The sequence below is a fragment of the Acinonyx jubatus genome, chromosome E4 (assembly GCF_027475565.1).
Source record: "Acinonyx jubatus isolate Ajub_Pintada_27869175 chromosome E4, VMU_Ajub_asm_v1.0, whole genome shotgun sequence".
NCBI classification, from domain to species: Eukaryota; Metazoa; Chordata; class Mammalia; order Carnivora; family Felidae; genus Acinonyx; species Acinonyx jubatus.
Genome location: NC_069395.1, coordinates 68,408,547 through 68,428,561, shown reverse-complemented (window position 1 = coordinate 68,428,561; position 20,015 = coordinate 68,408,547). Strand labels below are relative to the sequence as shown.

The window sequence follows — 20,015 nt, the reverse complement described above, 5'->3', positions numbered from 1 at the left end:
ACTCGGTTGTGTGGGGCAGACACTGCAGGGCATGGCCAGGGATGCTCTGAGTTCTGTTTTCCCCTCCAGGAGGCATCCGCAAGGAAGGGGAGAGGGGCATGGGAGAGCCTGCGATCGCTCTCCGGTGGGTGCACTGCTGAGCTGGCCTGGCTGAGGCCGAGTAGGTCACGGGGCAGCCAGGAAGGGAGTGGCTGCTCATGGATGGGTTGGATTCAGAACTGCTCCTGTTACCCCATGTCGCAGCCCTGGTGATGTAGAGCTGGGACCGGCCTTTGAGGTCATCTCTCTTGGCCTCCTCAACCTCAAGGTGGGGAAACTGAGCCTCTAGAGAGAAGACATGCATGGCTAAAGCCCCATGGTGACTGGGGGCTGGGCAGACCGGGGGCCAGAATCCAGCAAAGCAGAAGGGTGTTCAGGCCACTGGAGAGTCATCTCTGTGAGCAGAGGCACGGCTGCCCTTTCAGCACTGTGTCCCTCACTCCTGGTGCATCAGGGGCGCTCAAAAAAGATTTGTTGAGCGTGTGAGGATAGTAGGAAAACACACCCCCAGGGAGTCAGACAGCCTGGAATTCGGTGTCTGCTCTGGGCCAGCTTTACTTCTCTGGGCAAGTTTGCTTCACTTTGCTGAGCCTTGGTTTCCCAAATGGAGGTCACGGACCCAACTGGGAGGTGCCTGAGCAGGGATTGGAACCCAGAGATGCTAGATTCCAGGCCTGATTTATCACTATACCTTCTTGATTCTTTTATATACTTGTTCCCCTTCCTTCCTTCCTTCCTTCCTTCCTTCCTTCCTTCCTTCCTTCCTTCCTTCCTTCCCCTCCTTGCTTCCAAAAATATTTATTGAGCACCTGCTATGTGCCATGGAGACCACTGTTTTGGTCTCCATGGATACAGAAGTGAACAAGATAGGTGAGGCCCTGGCCTCAGGGAATTTATATCTTAGAAGAAAGTAATAGTAAGCAAGTAAACAGGACAGGGATAGCATATGTACCCAGAAGGGACTGTAACGAGGTGTGAGTGGTGTCAGGGGAGGGCTGTGTCAGATAAGGGGCTCAAGGAAGATGACATTTCGTGTGACACCTGAGAAGAACCAGCCACGCAGAGAGCCTGAAGAAATAATTTAGTAAAACATGATGCTCTCACAGGCCCCAGGCCTCAGACTTACAGAAGGCGCCATGAGGAGGGCATGGAAGGAGAGAAGTTATCAAAGAACCCCAGATGGCCTCATAGGGCCAGGAAGGACGACACAGCCCTTGGGGATGACCGCACCCTGGGTCGCGTTTGGGTCTCCCCGTCCAACTGCCTCTGCCCTTCTAGGTGAAGCAGATCATGGAGGAGGCAGCCACACGGAAGTTCGTCCATGAGGGCAGCAGCCACATCATCTTCTGTGGTGAGTCCGTGGACCCTGACCTGGAAAGGGGCTTCTTTCTCTGTGGGCTGCCTTGGGGGAGTGGCGTCTTTGTGCCAGGGTTCTCATACCGTGTTTTGACTTTGTGACTCTGAAGTTATTTTTGGATTCCCGGGGGGCTCCGTGAGGGAATTTGGAACCACGGAGAAGCCGAGAGAAGAAAGGAAGAATGGCCTGTGTACCCAGCAAGAGTAAGTCACTGCTGACGCTGGAGGGACTGTCTTCCCCTCCTGTGGGCTCAGTTCATGGCTACCCATCCCCCTAGTGACGTTGGTCTCGCATCTGACAACAGACTCTGCACCCTTTCCTCACCCTGCCTGTGGCTGTTGCCAAATGAAGGGGGAGGATGGATGGGCTTTAAAGACATAGGGAATCGGGAGCCATTGATCCATGCTAAGGGATCATGTCCAGCTGGCTCAGCAGAGGAGGCAGGCCCAGGGCTCGGAGCTTGACTTGTGTCCTTGAACCAGCTGTGCTCACAAGATTCTAGAAGTAACCGTGCTGCCAGGTTCTTACTGTCCTTCCACAATGGCTGCAGACACATGTTTTACGTGTCCACACAGTCAGGGTTCAGCTTCTAATCCATGTGTATGTATAAGCAGGGATGTTTCTTTCTGCCTGAAAACCTTTTCATTCCATGACTGGAGTGTCTCGCAACGGAGGACGTGCTGTATCTCCCCTCTCGCGCTCTTGGCCCCGAGGAGAGGCCAGAGCGAGGAGACCTGGTCGGCCCTCAGCTTCATCCAGATGGCTGGAGGCACTACCCATCGAGCACGTGCCGTGACCTGGGAGCCCACTGCTGTCAGGTTAGCCCCTTTGCAGCCAGGCAGACCTGGGTTCGAATCCCTCCTCTGCCGTTTGTTTGTTGGGTGACCTTGGCAAAAAAAAAAAAAAAAAAAAAAAGTTTATTTGGAGAGAGAGTGTGTGGGCAGAGGGAGGGCAGAGAGAGAGAGGAAGAGAGACACAGAGAGAGAATCTCAAGCAGGCTCTACGCTGTCAGCGCAGAGCCTGATGCGGGCACCGAACCCATGAACCATGAGATCGTGACCTGAGCCGAAGTCGGACGCTTAACCAACTGAGCCACCCAGGCGCCCCCAGATTTCTTTTTAAAGTGAGATGTGTTTATTTAAATTACATGTATATGTGTGTGTGTGTGTGTTTATATACTTGTATGTGTATATATAGGTGTGTATATATATATATATATACGTCTGCATATGTACATGTGTATATACGCATAAATGTTAATGTGAGAATGTATATATGCCTAATTTTTTTTTTTTATCCTGGACATCTCTATTTGCAAAGAAAATAATAGGCATACTTCAGAGTGTGCGACCATGCTCACCCGTTGAAGATTTAGAGGAACAGAACGGGATAAAAATCATGATTCTCTACCTCCAACCCCAGTGTTTGGATGAGGGAGGAAGGGTGATGTCACTGCAGGGTGAGGCCTGCAGGGGCTCCCTGTGGTGTCTCTGCTCCATTGTGCCTCATGAGCCATTGTCAGAAAGACGCAAGGCATGTCTCCAGTGCTTGAACAGTTAATTAACTTATTGCAGTCTAAACCAAAGTGTAGTGTGTGCAAGCAAAAATGAAGATATTTCCGAGATGCTCACCCAGAATATATTAAACCCATGGGCAGATTAGGCAGTAGGGTGGGCATCCGTTCAAAGCCACGTAATCGCTGGGGCAGCTGGCTGGCTCATTCAGTGGAGCACGTGACTCTGGAGCTCAACGTTGTGAGTTCCAGCCCCACGTTGGGCGTGGAGCCTCCTAAAAGAGAAAGTATAATCATAAGGTTTTGAAAAAAGTCAAATAATTGCCAACAAAAACAAACCAAGACAAGCAATTGCACCAAACCTCTCGGTATTTCTCCTTGTGTGCAACATAACCTGGGCCAGGCTCTTAACCCTCAGGCTGCTGGAGTATTCCTCCTGTGGAGTCACAGTAACTAGCACTCTCACTGCTTGGGTTTTTTCCACAAGGATTAGGTAAGGTAAACCTTAACACTGGTCTCACACCCAGCAGATACCCAATAAGGAGTAGCCCTTATAAGATGCTCAGTTTTTCCATGAACATCGATTATGCTCATATGATACACCAGAGTGAGCTCCCTCCCAGTCTGCGGTGTAAGACAGAAGATAAGAAAATACTCAATAAAGCGCTGCTGAAAGTACCAGAAATAAGACTGGGGCCATCCGAATGGCCTGCACAGGGACTGTTTCCCGGGGGGGAGGGGGGTGGGGGGGGACACTAAGGCCCAGAGAGGGAAAGCGATTTGCCTGAGGTCGCACAGCAAGTTAGTGATAGAGCCCAGGCTACTGCCCAGGTCTCCTGCTCTGAGCAGGGCTGGGCGGGGTGTCCAGGGGAAACACAGACATGGGAAGATGATGACAGTCCTCTCTTCAGATCCTTTGTGGCGGCACAAGTGCTGTGAGCACACCTTGGGCTCAGACCTGGCTTTGGATCCCAGCTCGTCTGGGTGGCCCTGGGCAATTCAGTTCCCCTCTTAGGGCCTCAGTTTCCACATCTGAGAACTGGAGATGGCGTTCCTTTCTTCCTTGGCTGTGGCAGAGCTGGAACGGGATCCATAATGTTGGCTGTTCCTGGAGTCACAATGGTGGTGCCGATCATGTGATTCTTCAGCCCAGATAAAGCCCACCAGTCGTGTGGTCAGCCTCCCCTCCCTCACTGACAGGAGTAGTAGCTAACGGCCCTGAAGCGCTCACTGTGTGCCGAACCATGTGAAGCGCTTGCCATGCATTTTCCCCACCTCGCTTGCTGCAACCGTGTCAGATGCCTGTTCGTACTTTCCCATTTCACAGATGAGGATACTGAGACACAGAGAGAGGAAGTCATTGCCCAAGGTCACGCAGCCGGTTAGTGTCTGGGAGAGGATGTGAACACAGACAGTCTGACCTTGGGCAGCAAACACAGGTTCACTGCTAAGCTCTCCTGCTCCCCTTTGAGGGAGTGGAAGGCAGACAGACGTACGTGATTTTCCTTTGATGCTTTCGTGGATTTTGCGATTCTGGGGCGCCCCACTCTCCAAGGCGCCTCTGTGTGGCTGAAGACCTGAGCTGGGCTGGGTGCTGGGGAGCACGGGTAGGGCAGGGCCTGCTGACCATTGTGTCCCTGCAGCGGCTGCAGAGGCCTGCGTCCTGCATGGGCTGCGGCGGCGGGCGGCTGGCTTTCTGTGCAGCAACAAGATTGCAGCTCTCTTCGTGAAAGTGGGCAAGAACTTCCCACCGGCCAAAGAGCTGAGCCGCAAGGTGCAGGACCTGGAACGGCCGATCGAGAGCGTGTGAGTGCGGAGCCTGGGGTATGGGCTGGAGCGTTGCCTCAGGGGACAGTCCAGGCTCCTCCCTGAGCTCTGCCAGAACCCGCACCTCCTGGCACTGTCTGCACTCTGCTTTCGCTCCTCAAACCCGCCAGACTCTTTCCTACCCCGGGGCCTTTGCACATGCTCTACCTACCACCCGGTTCACACGCCTCACCTTCCAGGGCTGGTGCCTGGTCATCATTCAGGCCTTCCCCCAGTTAAGGGGAAACTCCAACCCTCACCCCATTTCTCTTACATATCACTGCTTATTTTCTCTCCTGTGGTTATCACCACCTGCAATTATTCATTCCTTTGTGTACTTTTCACTTGATTGTTGTCTATCTCTCCTCCTTGGCTCTGAACTCCATGAGAACAGGCCACTAAAATCTGTTATTCCCCATTTTGTCCCCAGTGTCTGGACAGTGCCCAGCACCTGGTAAAATGCTCAAGAAATGATTGTTGAATGAGTAAGTGTCTGCTGTTAGCCAAACCCATTCCGAATGCAGGAAGACCAAGTTTAATGAAACTACTGTGGTCTCCATCTGCATGGACCAGATGCTGACATTGAGGCAACAAGGGGAACGGTGACTTCACTCACAGGTCTGGAGGGCTGATTTCCTGGGGCGTGGGGGGGTGGGGGCTCAGGGCCTGAGAGCATGTACGTGAGAACCTCCCACCAGAGTCCCGACCGCACAGTTTGACTCTACGCCAGAGCCGCGGTCTGGAGCCTGGTCAGGGCCGGCAAAGAGGTTTCAGCTCCCGTTGGTGCTAGCAGCCGCCCACAGGACCTTGTTGTGAAAGATTCCGGAGCCGTGATTGGGCTTCGAAGACGGGAAAGAATGCGTGGATTGATTCGCCGTGTGTGTGACGGGCAAGAGAAGGGAGAGAGAGGCGCACATGCTGTGTGTGCCGTGGGTGATCACTCCTCCTCAGCGGGCGGGAGATGGTCCTTTCCCTCCCTTGCAGGCTGTGCCAGCCCAGAGCTGCTGGCCAGAACTGTGGGACGGGCAAGGCTGTGGACTTAGCGTCACCGCCTCCCTTTCGGAGTCAGACTCCTCAGCCACTGGGTCTTCAAGGTGCCTTCCAGTCCGTATGCTAAATTCCCAAGTGTTTGCTGATAACTTCCGAAAGGGAGCGATTTCCATGGGCCTTCCATAATATCGGGAATGGCTTTCTCATGGAGGAATTAGAGATACCCATGCCAGGTGGTAAGGGAGAGCCATTCATTTCATTCATGCAATCGCTCATTCATGAGAGAGGGACGGGGAGAGAGGGAATGAGAGAGAGAGATGAAGAGAAGGGTCGCTATGAGAATCTGGCTTGCCCGTCAACAGTATATGAAGGTGTCTGTTTTATCGCAACTTCACACTCACTGGGTGTTATCGTTTTTTCAACACGTCACCCACTTGCCAGGAGCAATGTGGGCTTTTGTTGTTGTTTTAGTCGCCGTTCCTTCATCCCCTAGAGAGGTTGGGCATTTTGCTGTTTGCACATTGGTCCTGTTGGATCTCCTTTTTTGCGAATATTCCTCCTCCTTCTGTACTGGTCTTGAAGGCGAAACCAGATTCAGGGCCTCCAGGAGAATGTGCGGAAGCTGCCGAAGCTGCCCAGCCCGTCCCCACTTGCCATCAAGCACCTGTGGATCCGCACTGCTTTGTTTGAGAAGGTCCTGGACAAAATTGTGCATTACCTGGTGGAAAACAGCAGGTGAGTGAGAAAGAGCAGCCGCCGTGGCGTGCTCTGGCGCCACCTTCTTCCCATTTTGGGAACTGCACCCTATGGCACAAAGCAACTTTCTTTTCTCTCCTGTTGACGTGCACTTGATTTGAAAGCAATTAGATAAAGGCCTTCTGGATGTTTGCCTCTAAATGAGCCCAGCTTAGAACCTGGGACTATTCAGGTGCTTCCTGCTAATATAGGATCTTCAAATTTGGAATGAGGAACAAGGATCTTGCAATCTTAGGGATCTTTTTCCTCCCATGAATGAAGCCTACAGTCCGCTTGCTAACTGTGGTCCTAGAAGAGTCATGTAGCTTCTCTGTGTCTCTGCCGCTCTTTTAATAAATGGGACAGGGATTGTTGCCATTCGGGAGAAGAGGGGAGAAGGGGAGTTAGTGAGTACACAGTGTTTTGGAAATGTATGATGCTTTTTTTTTACACAGTGTTTTGGAAATGTATGATCCTTTTTTTTTTTACATTTTCTCTTCTAGCTCAGATTAACCTGGTGTAAAGGTTTTAGACTATGAGTACTCTTGGCAAGCATTTATCCATGCGTTCATTCATCCAGTAACTATTTACTGGGCACCTACCATGTGCCAGGCACTAACCGAGATGTTGGAGATACAGTGGTCTTAAGTGTCATGTTAAGAGCTTGGATATTATGCTAAGAGCACAGAGGAGCCAGTGAAGAATGTGGGCTTTTGTATAACCTGAGACTCTTCATGGCTAACACTCCTTCCAGCCATAGACAGATGGGGAGACAGAGATAGACAGGGAGAGTGGGAAAGAGAAAAGACGATGAGGGAAATATCTGAGAATCTCCTCATCTCTCGGGATATGAAAGTGCCTGTTTAACCACATCTTCACGTGCAGTGGGTATTATGATTACCTTTTATTCTTTGCCTGTTTGCTAGGAAAATATATATGAAAGGAGAGAGCAGAGTCCTTCCTCTCACGAACCTCACATCGTTGCAGGGAAAACAGGAAAATAGTAATTGTGGTAATATGTGGTGAGTATTCCAAGTCAGGTGGGTGGTGTTTAATTTCCTCTGGGTGGTCCGGAAAAGAATCCTGGAAGACATGGCAGTTACTCATGAGTTCGAAGGGCATGTAGGCATTAACCAGGTGAAGTGGGTAGGGAAAAGAGTGTTCCCAGCCAAGGGAATAGCAGGTGCAAAGCCAGGAGGCAGGAGACAAATTGGAAGAAATCCAGGCTCTGGAGTCCAATTAATCTCTTCACCTTCTAGTAAAATGTGATACGTCTCTGCCCCGTGCCCTCGCATGGGTGCGGGCCTCTGTAGCTGTTGCCTTTGGCATATGACCTTGTGTTTTCTGCTGAATGAGTCGGTAGAAGGAATGAGTAATTTATTTGAGCAGCAATGCCAAACTATCTCTTTATTTTTTGTGTCTAAACTTCTTATTTTTTTGATTCGCATAGAAGTTGTAGCATTAGCACAAAGAGTTCTCGCCTGCCCTCAGTGATAACATCCTACATAACCATAGTACAAATACCAAAACAGGAAATTGACATTGGTACAGTACTGTTAACTAAACTACATGCTTTATTTGGATTTCACTAGTTTTTACTTACACTCATTTTTTTTCTGTCTAGTTCTATGGAATTTTAGCATAGTTAAATTCAGTATAAATACATTTAAATATGTATTATTTAACTATTTAATACAAATTACATATGTATATGTATTATACTCCTAGTATAAATACAGTCTGTATTTCTGTATAACCAACACCACAGTCACGACACAGAACTGTTCCAATGAAACCTACCACCCCAAAGAAGCTCCCTCGAGCTACCCTCGATGGTCACATCTTGCCCCCAGTCCCACCTGCTAGTTTTTAAGGTACTATTTCCAGGGTTTATGATCATGCAACAGTGCTGGTTTTCAGCATAGAGACTGAGTGGCAGAGTGGAAAGTGTCTTGAAGTTTTGCCTTCAGATCTGACACCAAAATGGATAAACTTGCTGCTGAGAATGCACAGAGCATGTCCATTCGGCTTCAGCCAGTATCCTGGGGGATAGACGATTCCTCTGGGGTCAAATTACAGTGATGTTGCCACCCCTTAGCAAGAACTCCCTGGTGTCAGAGTCTGTGCTGTTGCTGTAAAAGCAGGTCAATATTTAATCCTCCCAACAACCTGGGCAGGTGGGTTCTGTCATTCTTGTCATTTTATAGCTGAGGACACTAAAGCTCAGAGAGGGTAGTCGTCACATGCCCAGGGACACACAGTGAGAGTGGGATTGGCCGACCTGGGCTCCCACGCAGTCTGCCTCGCTGCAGATCCTGTGTTCTTTGGCCCCTGCTGTAGGATGGGAACACCCAAGCCGGCTGGGTATAGCTTGCATCCACCTGCTGTGTGGCCTCCAAGAAGTCACTTACCCTCTCTGAGCCTGACATCCCTTGGGAAGGTAGAACAAGGTCCTTTCCAACTCTAAAATTCGGTTCCTAGCTTGTAGGAGTTGGCAGAGAATTAGAAGGCACTACACAACAACTCAAACAAAGAAGCAAAACCCGAAAACACTCGGCACAAACATTGTCTTGCCCATATGACAAGTTATTTTGAAGAGCCAGAAGCCAGGGGGCGCTTGCGAGCACGTCAGGCCAGCGTCATCCACATAGTTATCCGCGCAGGATGTCCTGTTAATACAGCTTTTCCGTACACACCACAGCTAGAAAGCCTTCTATTGCCTCAATAATATTAGAAGAGCTGACATCATCTGAGCTCCCAAGCCACTTGGCGCCTGAAATGGAAGATGTGATAGAAGCTGATAGAAGCAGCCAGAAGCAGCCTTCTAATTATTATTCCCGTTACTCTCATTAAGGCTGTATCACAGCCATGTATTAAGCAGTTACGTGCCAAGCATGGTACTAAGTGCCCACATCTGTTGTCTCTTTCAAAAGTCCCCCTTTTTTTTTAATTTAAGTAAGCTTCACACCCAGCGTGGAGCTCTACGTGAGGCGTGAACTCACGACCCTGAGATCAAGACCTGAGCTGAGATCAAGAGTCAGACACTTAACTGAACCACACAGGTGCCCCTCTAAAGTCCTTCTGATGGCCCTAGGATATATGTTTTTATTACCCCCATTTTACAGATGGGACATTTGAGGCTTACAGCGTTAACTGGGTAACAAGAGGGAGGCTGAACTCAGTCTGCTCTTAAGCATCAGGTGAGTGTCAAGTGTGCGCCCTCTGCTGGTTCCCATCCAGACCTGCCTGTCCTTTTCTCTTGCTAGTAAATACTATGAGAAGGAAGCCCTCCAGATGGACCCGGTGGATGGCCCCATCGTTGCGTCTTTGTTGGGTAAGTGGTCCAGGGCTCTGAGCTTCATCTGGATCTCTGATCTTGGCTCACTGGTGCACCTCCTAAGGGCCTCTCTCATTTCCCTCTAGCCTTCTCCATCAAAACTTACCTGTTCCCTGGCTCTTGCTCTCAGGCTCTTGTGCTGGACTCTCCTTAGCAGGTCCCTGGGGCATATTCACTGGCTGGAGGGGAGAGGCAGTGAAGTTGGTGGCCCATCTGGGGGTAGACAGGAGGGTGGACTTGCAGGGCTATGGATTCCCAGCCCCTGTATGCTCCACAGTGGGGCCCCGTGCCCTGGAGTACACCAAGATGAAGACTGCAGATCACTTCTGGACTGACCCCTCGGCCGACGAGCTTGTCCAGAGGCACCGCATCCACAGCTCGCACCTGTGGCAGGACTCACCCACCAAGCGTCCAGCCCTCTGTGTGAGTAGGGGTGGGCTCTGGGGCCCTGGGAGGGAGTTGGGCTGAGTGCCAGACTTGGTGTGGAGGTGGAGAATGGAGTGGGACATTGAGGGTCACCGCAGGCCTCACCCTCCACCTCCCCTCACCCTTCCAGATCCAGAAGAGACATTCAAGTGGCAGCATGGACGACCGACCATCCCTTTCTGCCCGTGACTGTGTTGAGTCCCTGCACCAGAACTCCCGGGCCACGCTCCTCTATGGCAAGAACAATGTTCTGGTTCAGCCGGTGAGAGATATCTGGGACCCAGATCTTCCACAGGGGGTCTGGCTTCCAGTTATACAGGAGGAGTTCCCTCTGGTTCCAGGTTGTTCATCCATTCATCCATGCATCTGTCCACATCTCCATCTCTCCATCCATTCCTCCATATGACAGCATTGCTTCTATCCATCTGCCCATCCATTCACCCATCTACCTATCTTTACTTCTACCTATCCATCCATCTATCCATCCACTCATCCATCCACCCACCCATCCATCCATCCACCCATCCATCCATCTTCCTACCCATGTTTACTTCCATCCATCCATCCATCCATCCATCCATCCATTCACCCACCTACCTATCTTTACTTCTACCCACCCATCCATCCATCCATCTACCCATCCATCCGTCTTCCTACCCATGTTTACTTCCATCCATCCATCTACCTATCCATCAATGTATCCATCCACCCATCCATCCATCCATGCACCCACCCATCCATCCATCCATCCATCTTCCTACCCATGTTTACTTCCATCCATTCATCCATCCATCCATCCATCCATCCACCCACCCACCCACCCACCCACCCATCCATCCACCCACCCACCCACCCATCCATCCATCCATCCACCCACCCATCCATCCATCCATCCATCCATCCATCCATTACCCACCCATCCATCCACCCACCCATCCATCCATCTTCCTACCCATGTTTACTTCCATCCACCCACCCATCCATTCATCCATCCTTTTTTACATCATCCATCCATCCATCCACTCATCTTTACATCTTCTATCCACCCATCCATCCACCCATCCATCCATCTTCCTACCCATGTTTACTTCCATCTACCCATCCATCCATCCACCCATCTTTACCTGCATCCATCCATTTGTCCATCCATCTATTTAATTATCCATTTATTTTCCAGTCCATCTCTCCACCCACCTGTCCACCTAGCTGTCCATCCATCCATTCTCTTTTGTTATCACTCACTCATTCAGCAAGTACTTATACTGAACTTTCCTTGTGCTGGATGTTTGGGATATCAGGATAAGTATCTTCATGGCTGATATATTTTTTAGATGTTTATTTTTCTGAGAGAACATGCATGGGGAGGGGCATAAAGAGGGGGACAAAGGATCCAAAGTGAGCTTCACCCTGACAGCAGAGAGCCCAATGCGGAGTCGAACTCACGAGTTGTGAGATCTCAACCTGAGCTGAAGTCAGATGCTCAACCAACTGAACCACCCCAGCGCCCCCTTCACAGTTGATATTTATGGAGTGCTTTCTTTGTGTCAAGCACCATGATAAGTGCTTTTAACTATATTAACTCATTTAACCTCCCAGCAACTATTTGATGCAAGTAGTATCATCCAAGATGATAACGCTGAGATGTGCACAGGGGGGAGTAAGTGGCAGAGTCATGCTTTGAATTCAGGCTGCCTGATGTGGGAGTTGAATCATTTATCAATCACCTCTAGGCCTGGCTGGTGCAAGCCCCAGAGATGGGTGGTGAGCCAGGCACACGAAACCCCTACCCTCATGGAGTAGATACCCCTCTGCCTTTCCCTTCCTGAGACTGTGTGGATCAGTGTGGTGTTTGGGCTCAGCTGGGAGGAGGCAGAGGAAGCTGCCAGTCGTTCTAGCTCTGTGGTCACACTTGTGATCACAGGGTGACCCCGAGCGAGTCACTTCTCCCTGTGAGCCTTAATGTCCACATCACAATGGGTACAAGATCCTATCTCCTCAGATCTAAGAAGCTATGGATTTAAGATGCTCCGTTTTTAAACATAACCATCAGGAAGTAAAAAAACGATACTAAGTTCTAGAAAATGTTTTCTCATTACGTGGAAATTTTATTTGAAACTTTTTGAAAGAGCTCTTTGAGCTCTTTGATTTGGATAAAAGGAGTTTGTTTGTTTTTTTTTTTTGTTTTTTAGGGGTGCCTGGGTGACTCAGGTGGTTGAGTGTCCGACTCTGGATTTTGGCTCAGGTCATGATCTTGTGGTCTGTGGGATCGAGCCCTGCATCAGGCTCTAGGCTGGCAGTGTGGAGCCTGCTTTGGATTCTGTCTCTCCCTCTCTCTCTCTGCCCCCTCCCAGCTCACTCTCTCTCTCTCGAAGTAAATAAATAAACTTTAAAAAAAAAAGTAAAAGGGTTTTTTTAAATCATACGTTGCTTTTTTAACTATGCATAAGGGAACTTATAACTGACATTCATTAGTTAAGACAGTCCTAGAATTTCTTCACATTTCAGGGTTTAATTTTCTGTATCACTTTTGACTTAGAGTCATCACTGCTTGTATTTTTCTAGTAAATACTGTTTTCCTTTTTTTTTCTTTGTGAGAGAGAGAGAGCATGTGCACTTGCACACAGAGAGAGAGAGAGGGAGGGAGGGAGGGAGGGAGGGAGGGAGAGAGAGAGAGAGAGAGAGAATATGAATCCCAAGGAGGCTCCGTGCCCAGCACAGAGCCTAATGTGCGGTTTGATCCCATGATCCTGGGATCGTGACCTGAGCCGAAATCAAGCGTCAGACACTTAACTGAACTGAGCCACCCAAGCACCCCCAAATACTGTTTACTGTTCCATCCAAAGAAGGGGTCAATACACTATAACCCATGGGCCCAATGCAGCGCGCCACCTGTTTTTGCAAATAAAGTTTTATTGTAACAGAGCCATGCCCATTACCTATCGTGTATGGCTGCTTTCACGCTGTAACGACGGAGTTGAGTGGTCGCAGCTGAGTCTGTATGTCTCACAGCACCAAAATTACTCCCCGTCTGACCCTTTATACAAAAAGCTTGCTGATCTATGATCAGGAGTGTAGGAGGCCCAGCGTTTCTCACAAGTGCATGTCCTTGGTTGTTGCTCTGCAAGGCCATCTGGAATTGTGGGCATGGCTGTAGTGGTGAATAATGTGTCTCCTTTGCCAATATCAAATCAGTGCTCTACTTCTCTGCTGCCCGTGTTTCTGCATCCACAAAACCCTTTTAAGTCGAAGATGACTCACAGTCTAATCTTTCTGAAGACGCTTAAAATAGCACCTGTTCTCCGCATGTGAAGTCACAACATAGGAACAGCTAGGACCGAGTTTGCAGGAGGTCAGGCAGTGACCACTGTGTCACGATGGTGAGATGCCACCTGCTGTAAGATACATCCACACTTCAGGTACAGGAAAACATGGAAAATGTTCATGACCCAGGGCAGCAGTGCTCCGTCATGGGGCTGCAGGCATGAGTGGCTAACTTGAGACAGTGTGGGTAAAGCTGAGACAGGCTTGGTATACACTGGGTGCTCAGTGAATGTTGGCTGTCCATCTCCACATGTCGTTGAGGGGAATTTGCGTCCTGTATTTGTGAGGCTTGGAGAGGACCCCCCCCCGCCACACCCCACTTGGGATAAAGCAGAGGGAGCCGGTGAGAAGTTCTGCAGGCTCATGGGGAACACAGAGGGTCAGGCTGCCGGGCAGCGAGTATGGTGTGGGTGTTTGGAGGAGGAGATTCAGGATGACGTCTGTGGATGGGCATAGAACTCGGCTGCCCTCTTGTTCTCCCTTAAGACTGGCCAAAATGATGCCAGATAAATGGCTCCTGTTAAGGAGAGGGTGGTGTTGGGGCACCTGGGTGGCTGAGTCAGGTAAGTGTCCGACTTGATTCCAGCTCAGGTCATGCTCCCATGGTTTGTGAGCTCACACCCTGCGTTGGGCTCTGCGCTGGCAGCATGGAGCCTTCCGGGGATTCTCTCTCCCCGTCACCTTCTCCCCTTCTCCCCTCTCTCTGTCACACACACACACACGATAAATAAATAAGACGTTTATCTATTTATTTTAATTTTTTATGTCTTTATTTTATCTTGAGAGGCAGAGTGCAAGCGGGGGCAGGGGCAGAGAGAGCCTCCACATGCTCTGGCCCATGTTCATAGCAAGGAACAGTCCCCGAGTTATTCTTGAGCAGCACCAACAAGGTACTGACACGTATTCTGTGTCCTTCTAGGTGTCCCTAAGTAGGAAAAGCAGCGGTCCCTTCCTGTCATGAGTCGCCAGGCTGTTGCTGAGGTGAGCTTCTCGTCTTTCCTTGAGGAACACAAGTGCTTTCTTAGGGTCTTTCCAATCAACTTCTGTTGTCAATAGGACAGTCTACATTTTCGATGATCCTGTTACTTTCCCTGATGGGGACAGTGGTGAGTGGTTGCCTCTTGCCAACTGTCACCTTGGTCAGGGGGACATTAACCACTGGCTGTGCCAAACCTGGTAATAAACAGTGTCCTAGGACTTTTGCGTCAGCAGCAATTGGTCCTGCTTGGGTGAAGAATTTTGTCGTCGACATCCTAAGTGGTCTTGAGAGACACATGCCCAGGAAAAAGAACTCCTGACAGGCACCTATTTCATTAGCTTTTGGAGACCTTTGACGCAAGCACTGTGTGCCATCTGGTTTCCTAAAGTCAAGAGGAGAACCAAAGAGCAGTGCGATGCGTGTTCATCATGATCTGACCCTGATGGGGTTTCTTTCCTGTGCATTCAGGTCGTCGTGAGAGCAATGGAAAATGGTATGCGTTTTGGAATCTGTCTCTCCTGATGAAAGACTGCATATATTCAGCAACATGGGGCATTCCTGCTGGCATCAGTCTAGAGAGCTACCCTGACTCCAGGTTCCTTGTAGGAAAGAGGCTTGAGGGTATGGAGAAAAGACAGATTTCCCAGGGGAAAACCTATGTCCATGTGTACAGTGTGAGGAAGACAGTGTATTCACTGTGCTTGTGTGTGTGTGTATGTTTGAGAGAGACAGAAACTGAGGGACAGGGAAGGAGCCAGGAAAACACACTAAGAGAATGGGACACACGCATTCATTAGAGAGACAGGGAGAGAGGAGAGACAGCGAGAGATGTGTCCTTCCCCAGGAGAGATGCGCCAGTGACACTGCAGAATAACCAATGTCTATATTCTCAAAAACTTGCTCATACTACTGCACATTTCAAGGAATACTGCTGAGCGTGGCTCAGCAGTAACATTCAGTCCATGCAGGTAACCAAAGCCTCCACATGCTCTGGCCCATGTTCATAGCACGGAACAGTCCCTGAGTTATTCTTGAGCAGCACCAACAAGGTACTGACACGTATTCTGTGTCCTTCTAGGTGTCCCTAAGTAGGAAAAGCAGCGGTCCCTTCCTGTCATGAGTCGCCAGGCTGTTGCTGAGGTGAGCTTCTCGTCTTTCCTTGAGGAACACAAGTGCTTTCTTAGGGTCTTTCCAATCAACTTCTGTTGTCAATAGGACAGTCTACATTTTCGATGATCCTGTTACTTTCCCTGATGGGGACAGTGGTGAGTGGTTTTCTCTTGCCAACTGTCACCTTGGTCAGGGGGACATTAACCACTGGCTGTGCCAAACCTGGTAATAAACAGTGTCCTAGGACTTTTGCGTCAGCAGCAATTTGTCCTGCTTGGGTGAAGAATTTTGTCGTCGGCATCCTAAGTGGTCTTGAGAGACACATGCCCAGGAAAAAACAACTCCTGATAGCCATCGTATTCTTTTGCTTTTGGAGACCTTTGACTCGAGCACTGTGTGCATCTGGTTCCCGAAAATCAAGAGGAGAACCAAAGAGCAGTGCAATGCGTGTTCATCATGATCTTACCCTGATGGGGTTTCTTGTCTCTACATTCAGGTCGCCATGGGAGCAATGGAATATGGTATGTATTTTGGAATCAGTCCCCTGCTGATGAAATAATCTAAATGGTCAGGAAGTTGGGATATTCCTGCTGGCATCAGTCTAGAGAGCTACCCTGACTCCAGGTTCCCTGTAGGACAGAGGCTTGAGGGTTTGGAGAAAAGACAGATTTCCCAGGGGAAAACCTGTGTGCATGTTTATTTAGAGTGTGAGGAAGACAATGTATTCACTGTGTTTTGTATGTGTGTGTGTGTGTGTGTGTGTGTGTGCATGCGCGTGTGTGTTTGAGAGAGACAGAAATTGAGGGAAAGGGAAACACACAGAATATGAGACACACTCGTGAGAGAGTGAGGTGACTGAGAGAGAGAGGTGTTTTCCCCAGTAGATACGTGTGGGCCATGGACACTTGACAAGACTCATGTTTACATTCTCAAACTCCTCATACTGCACACTGTAAGGATTATTGCTGAGCGTGGCTCATCAGTAACATTCATTGCATGGAGGCAAAGCCTCCATATCCTCTGGCCCATGTTCATGTTAAAGAACAGTCCAGAGCTATTCTTGAGCAGTGCCAACAATGTACTGACGTATATTCTGTTTCCTTCTAGGTGTCCCTAAGGAGGAAAGAGTGTGGGCCGTTTGTGTAAGAAGACACCAAGGTGTTGCTGAGGTGAACTTGCCTGTCTTTGCCTATGGAAGACAAGTTGATTACTTAGAGTATCTCCAGTCATATTCGGTGACCTAGGACAACGTACATTTTACATGATAGCATTACATTCCCTGGTAGGGAGATTGGTGAGTGGTTGTCTCTTGCCAACCGTAACTTGATAAAGAGGACATTAACTGCTGGCAATGCCAATCCTGCTAATAAACAGTGTCATAGGATCTTTTCCTGAGTAGCAATTTTTCTTGCTTGGGTGAGGAATTTTGTAGTCGGCACCCTAAGTGGTCTTGAGAGACACATCCCCAGGAAAAAACAACTCCTGATAGGCATCCTATTCATTTGCTTTTGGGGACCTTTGACTCGAGCACTGTGTGCTATTTGGGGGTATTCAGGGGGTATCTAGGATGTGGTTATGGGGAGGGCCCTCCCAGAGAAGATGAGGCTCTGTCCCCTGCCACAAAAGGGTGTAGACTCATCAAAAGGATGATGAGTCCGTAGAAACTGGATCTGAGGGATGAAGGAAGGAGCAGGGAAAGTGGATACTCAGAGCCAGAACAGCCCTGTGTTCATTCTCAGCCAAGTCTAGGCTTAGTCCATGCAGCTTAGACACTTCAGTCAATAGCCAGTGAGACATGGAAGGCCACAGACAATTTATGAAGCCACCAAAGCACCAGCCCAGGTGGCCAGTTTCCCAATTACTTCACAATACCTGCTCAGCCAGAGCTGGTCAGTTGAAGGGAAGCTAATTCTTAGCAGAGCCATCATGTGACCATTGGTTTGGAATGTCCTGGCTTCTGGGTCAGCTTGGGAGCCAAACAACCCTGGTCACTGAGGGTGTTCAACTGGTCACCTGGAAGGCACCACGTGAGATGGCTGATGGTGTGAAGATGCCGGAGAAGGATGGCCCACGTTGGGCTTCCCCTCATCCTTCAGAGGGGCTTCACTTGGGGGCAACTGTATTGTGTTTTGGGTCGAGGATTGAAACCGAGAGATGGGAGACTGAGTTAGGATCTGGGTTTTTCTCTTGGCTCAGGCACCTCCTGCAAGGCATCAACTGTCTCCTTCACAGAAAATGGGGCGGGAGGATTTGAGGAAGAGACTGAGGGGCCCCTGGTTAGGGGTACAGGGCATGATTTCAGGTGTTCAGAGATCTCTCTCTCCAGGGAACCAGCTAAATTTCTGTCTTGAACACCCAACTCAACAGTGTAGTGACTTTTGGCGAATCACTTTTTCTCTCTAGATTTGAACGCCCCCACTGTAAAATACAGATGACAGGCCCTGCTCTGCCGCCTCCCACCTCAACAGGGCTGACACAGAAACCAGGAGATCACAGATACTCTCTTTGAGCTGTAGAGCATCTCTCCATATAAAGGCTAACAGGAAGCTTATATCCCCCCCTGCTGTGGAGCCAGCCACATCCCCTCTCTGGATTCAACCACTACCAAGGGTCTACCTTGCTCAGTGATTGAACACCAAGGGAAGTTATGAAACACCACTTCTTGTTCTGAAGAGTTTACTTGTGTTTAGTCATTTTGAGCTCACAACTTAATACTCAAAATTAGGCCCTATTAACATTACAGTATCTCAGAACAGAGAAACAAGTCACAGAGGGGCCTATACAACCTTCTCAGGTACGTGGAGCTTCTAAGCAGAGTTTTGACCCAGGCCGTCAGTCATGGACTATGTACTTGCTGTGCTTCTACAATGCCTCAGGGAAATAAAGCTATTTGCTCACAAGATCTGTCTGTTGGGTGTCCTAAGCGTACACCCAACTGCACAATCTCCAGATGTCCAGCTTGGCTTCACGAGGCTCTGCTGGTCAGCTGGCAAATAATGGAATCAAAAGATTAATTGTGAATACATTATCGCTGATTTCCCTATGGACTTCTACAGCAAGGTGTCAACAGTTCTGTCTATTGCAGTGCATTTCCCAGGATCTTGTTTCAAGAATGAAGAAGAAGAAATGTTCCCCTGAGGTCAAGCATATCAACTGGCACCAGGCAGTGCTTCAGAAAACTCCACATCTGGCAAACAACAGGGGGGACTCTATAAATGACCCCACTGAGGTATGTGGAAATTCACTCATTAAGCTCATTGAAGAAGAAGGATTCTACTTTAGTCAGTGTCCCATATTTAATAGAAAACCATAAAATCTAAACCGTATTCTTCTGTATGCAAAGGGGAATGATCAAGGCAATCAGTTGTGCTGTAAGTGTATAGAAGTCAAGATACGTTTCTAACTCCAGATTGGGCACATGTTTTACACTAAACAACATCTCTCGCTGTTGTATAGACCTTCAGCTGACTTGTGAACATTGGCTCTAATAGATCTCTTCCTGAAACAGTGTTTACAGATTTTTAAAAACCTCAATAGGCATGATTTAGAACAGGAGGTTTAGATGAATGTAAGAGTTGAACAGATAATGTAGAAAGTTCCCATATTCTACCCCTCCAGTTTCCCCAATTGATAACATCTAACACGAGTGTAGTACCTTTGGTAAAATTAGCAAAATCATAATGATACGTTTTCATTAAATTAAAGTCGCAGCTTCCATTGAAATTCACTCTTTGTGCTTTGACATTCTATGAATTTTGACAAATGCATAATGTCGTGCATCACCGTGACCATATTCTACAGAAATCCATACACCAGTGTCCCTAACTGCGCCATCCAGGGGAGCAGCCACTGATCAGATGTGCCTGCTTCTGCTTAAGTTAATTAACGTAAATGAAGTTAAACATTGAAGCAGTTGAATATCCCTGCTGCTTTGGAGACTGAGGAATGGGGTATGAAATCGAGAGAAGGAGGAAATATGTGTGAAGCTTTGTTTTGTTCTGTTTTTCATATGTCAGTGTCATAACAGTAGGAGATACTGTGTGTGGGCTTCAAGTGTGTTTTGCTCTTCAAGATTATCTTTCCCCCAAGACCAGCTCTTTTCTGCTTCTCCTCCACCGAGCATCAAAGCCTCAATTACATTTGGTTTGCACGTTTTGCGAATTGAACAGGGAAGTTACTACATTGGGTTTGGTATGACCTGTGACAGAAGAAGTCTGGGGAGATACACTGTCACACATACTTCAACTGGAGACCGAGTGCTACCATGTGAGCCGGAGGCTGGGGATGTGGGGATGAAGGGATGCACCTTCAGGTCTCAGACCAGCACCTGCCGGGACACCCTTAGCCTTGCCCCTGGGTGAAAGGATGCTCCCGGAGTGGGCATCACAGAAAATGTACCCTC

The 20,015-nt window shown here is 48.9% G+C and overlaps 2 protein-coding genes and 1 long non-coding RNA gene across 39 annotated transcripts in view; 2 read left to right on the top strand and 1 right to left on the bottom strand.

Annotated features, from left to right (window-relative positions):
- LOC106984159 (ankyrin repeat domain-containing protein 26-like) overlaps nucleotides 1-20,015 on the top strand; it is a 197,336-nt gene that overhangs the window by 55,893 nt on the left and 121,428 nt on the right. The gene's annotated exons all lie outside the window — the stretch shown is intronic.
- On the top strand, nucleotides 875-19,891 carry LOC106988430 (small G protein signaling modulator 1-like). 26 transcript variants are annotated; one of them, XR_008292972.1, is made up of 10 exons: nucleotides 1,925-5,333; nucleotides 6,288-6,440; nucleotides 7,367-7,462; nucleotides 9,707-9,774; nucleotides 10,055-10,200; nucleotides 10,334-10,465; nucleotides 14,444-14,505; nucleotides 14,972-14,996; nucleotides 15,582-15,643; nucleotides 16,110-19,891. XR_008292972.1 is itself a non-coding variant. In XM_053208887.1 (4 exons), the coding sequence occupies exons 1-4, from the start codon at nucleotides 7,377-7,379 to the stop codon at nucleotides 10,607-10,609; spliced, it is 576 nt and encodes a 191-aa protein (XP_053064862.1). In that variant the 5' UTR covers nucleotides 6,458-7,376; the 3' UTR covers nucleotides 10,610-10,736. The 26 variants fall into 26 exon arrangements, 2 of the variants coding, with proteins under 2 accessions (XP_053064862.1, XP_026901984.2); XR_008292971.1 differs by having other exon boundaries at nucleotides 1,930-5,333; nucleotides 14,444-14,996; nucleotides 16,110-16,134; nucleotides 16,721-19,891; XR_008292967.1 differs by having other exon boundaries at nucleotides 1,931-5,333; nucleotides 14,444-15,124; nucleotides 16,110-16,134; nucleotides 16,721-19,891.
- LOC128312953 (uncharacterized) lies at nucleotides 10,478-12,371 on the bottom strand. Its single transcript, XR_008292973.1, has 3 exons — nucleotides 11,120-12,371; nucleotides 10,817-10,836; nucleotides 10,478-10,668 (listed from the first exon to the last, which is right to left on the bottom strand). It is a non-coding gene; the product is annotated as an uncharacterized LOC128312953 (long non-coding RNA).

Excerpts from the sequence above, each read along its gene's own strand:
- LOC106988430 (XM_053208887.1), top strand. The coding sequence starts at position 7,377 with ATGAAAGGAGAGAGCAGAGTCCTTCCTCTCACGAACCTCACATCGTTG. Across the intron at positions 7,463-9,706 it reads AGTAATTGTGGTAATATGTG|TAAATACTATGAGAAGGAAG; the intron begins GTGAGTATTCCA and ends TTCTCTTGCTAG. Across the intron at positions 10,201-10,333 it reads CCAAGCGTCCAGCCCTCTGT|ATCCAGAAGAGACATTCAAG; the intron begins GTGAGTAGGGGT and ends TCACCCTTCCAG.